Source organism: Drosophila montana, unplaced genomic scaffold (assembly GCF_035044405.1).
Source record: "Drosophila montana isolate Dmon_TW-CO22-7 unplaced genomic scaffold, ASM3504440v1 contig_3217_1, whole genome shotgun sequence".
NCBI classification, from domain to species: Eukaryota; Metazoa; Arthropoda; class Insecta; order Diptera; family Drosophilidae; genus Drosophila; species Drosophila montana.
This window is the reverse complement of record NW_026998097.1, coordinates 1,648,043-1,650,435: the sequence shown is the minus strand read 5'-3', so window position 1 is coordinate 1,650,435 and position 2,393 is coordinate 1,648,043. Positions and strand designations below refer to the sequence as shown.

General features: G+C 42.3%; 1 protein-coding gene across 1 annotated transcript; it reads right to left on the bottom strand.

Moving 5' to 3' along the window:
• Positions 1 to 622: 622 nt before the first annotated feature.
• On the bottom strand, positions 623 to 2,006 carry LOC135433289 (protein regulator of cytokinesis 1-like). The gene has a single exon (XM_064689305.1). It carries the CDS (start codon positions 1,933 to 1,935, stop codon positions 841 to 843), a length of 1,095 nt encoding a protein of 364 aa, XP_064545375.1. The 5' UTR covers positions 1,936 to 2,006; the 3' UTR covers positions 623 to 840.
• Positions 2,007 to 2,393: the final 387 nt, after the last annotated feature.

Here is a 2,393-nt window from a genome sequence, read left to right as displayed (position 1 = left end):
TTTGGCCAAAAGCACAAAAACCAACTTGCGTATCAATCAAAAGTCGAATCGATAAGACTTAGCTGAACTCAAGACGCAGCCACAATTCGACTGCTGATTGAGTGACCTGCCCAATCTTAACCCCCCCGTCGTACGTCCGCCTCGTGTATTATGCAGCTTATGTTATCAATATGGGCATTAGGTCGCTCGCATTGATCGGGCGCTGAAGTTTACGTTTCAACGCTGCCTTTGCCGAATTTTATTTATTTATGGCTTCAATTTGCTTGTAAGTAATTAAGCCGAGTTTGTCTGGATTAGTGGCGAGCACCGAAATTGCCAACTGCCTGTCAAAATGGCTGAGTGACAGCTTAGTATTCGAACTGGGGTATTGAACTGGGGCCTGCAATTTTGAGGCTCTTAAAGTGTATTTCTGGTATGGATTAACTAAGGCAAAGAACAATTTAATGCCAGTTGTGATACTCCCACGAAAAGGCTAATAGTTCTAGCCGGAATATTTTGAAAATTGTTCGTATTGGCAAAGCTAGCGCATTAATGCAGGACTGTGAACCCTTCTTTTACGATTTTCGTAATTTTTCCGACGTTTCCGCAGAACACGTTCGACTGCGTTTAACCGCTTGGCGTATTCATATCAAATCGAAGGTTTAGCATTTATTATTATACTTACTTATTTGTGTTATCGGCTTTTTCCTTACTGAATAATATTCAGATTATAAGTTGTATTAACAAAACCCCGTACAACTAATTTATAACTGGATTTAAAGAAAATGCCGACCGAAGACAGCACTTGATGGAAGGAAGTGAGGGACAGAGAGAGACAGAGAGAGAGAGAGAGAGAGACAACTACTTCGAACGTTCTCTTTGCTTGTCTGGCTGCTGCTTAACAGCCCACGGAGAGACTGTACTAACCGTTGTGGAATTGAAATATGGGACCGATGTCGTCTTGCGAAGCGAAATACCGCTGGAATGCGCTGAACTAGCGGGCTCTATTACGGAATCCGTTGCTGCCTTTTTGCGTGCAATAGTTTCCTGCTCTTTGGCCGATCGATAGTCATCCCAATCGGTAGCGATGCGTCCGAGTATTTCCTCTCCTCGCACCAGAAATGGCTGTTTTGTGCGCTCCTCAAAGGCCTGCACCAGCTCGGTTAGTTGTTGCTCGATCTGTGGCAGTTTTATGCTGATAGTTTTACGTTCTCGCTCCTCCCGGAGCAAAGCGCCGCCACGATTGTGATAGCGATTGGGTTCTTTGGCCTTATCCTCGAGCGCCACCATGCGCGTCCAAAGTTTGACGCGTTTGTCGTAGAGCTCGAAGATGGATCTGTTACTGTTGTAATACTCCTTAGTAGCTGCCAGCTGCTCCTCTAATAACCCCAAGAGTTCCTCATTGCAGCAATCCTTTTGATAGTTTCCTGCTGTTGGATATTGCAATGTCAGATCACACCATTGATTGATTTCCGTGCGCACCTGGTCGATGAGAACTGAGAGATTTTGGGCACGCAGAGCTTCACATTGTTGCAGCGCCTGGCTGAGCTGCTCGTAGTTTTGCTGTGAATTGTCTTGCGTTTCACACAAATTTTGCATGGCTAATACGTCAATACCAATTTTTGACAAACTTTCCGATAGAACGCGGGTCTTAAGGCGCATCTTGTCCAAGCTCTTATTCCAGTCCTGTAGCCGCCTTTTGGCACTTGCCTTGTCGCGTTGCCGCTGCAGCTCCTCCGTTAGGTGGATCATTAAATGATTGAGCTTTAATTTTTGTTGCGACCGCAGCCTATTAATCGGCTCTGGAGGTGTGTCAACAACTTTGCTCAACTGCACGGCCAACCATTTGGACTTGTCCAGTAGCACCCGAATATCCATTTCAAACCTGTGCTGCATTTGCTCCCACATCTCGCAAAGCATATCAACATTTATCTTGCTCATATCTGTATCCCCCATAATGCAGTGTTATCGTTCGACAAGTTGTGTTTTAACTTTTGTGAAAGGTTAACTATTGAAAGCAAAGTCAATGTTATATTCGTTTCATAGTCAAACAGCAAACTTATTGCAAAATTGAAATTTTCTTGTACCAATTCAGATATGTGTGTTCCTAGCGACATTTTATATGTGGATGTATATTTGTATGAGTGTTTGAAAGTACGTACCTATGCATTAGGATGTTTACAGAATTTTCTATGTGAATTAATTTAAAAAAAAAAACATATATTTTCATTCATGTCTAAATTTACATTTGTTTTTGTTTAATTTTTTTGAATCGCAATTCAAAGTAATGCAACCCACTGAACCCAACTGAATCGCGAAGTACAAAAACGCATACAAACTATGACTATAGGCTAATCTTTATACTTTCTAAGTAATTTAGAATAGATGACTTTATACGAAGATGAGCAGACTCT

Coding starts and splice junctions, on each gene's coding strand:
- LOC135433289 (XM_064689305.1), bottom strand. CDS start 1,935: ATGGGGGATACAGATATGAGCAAGATAAATGTTGATATGCTTTGCGAG.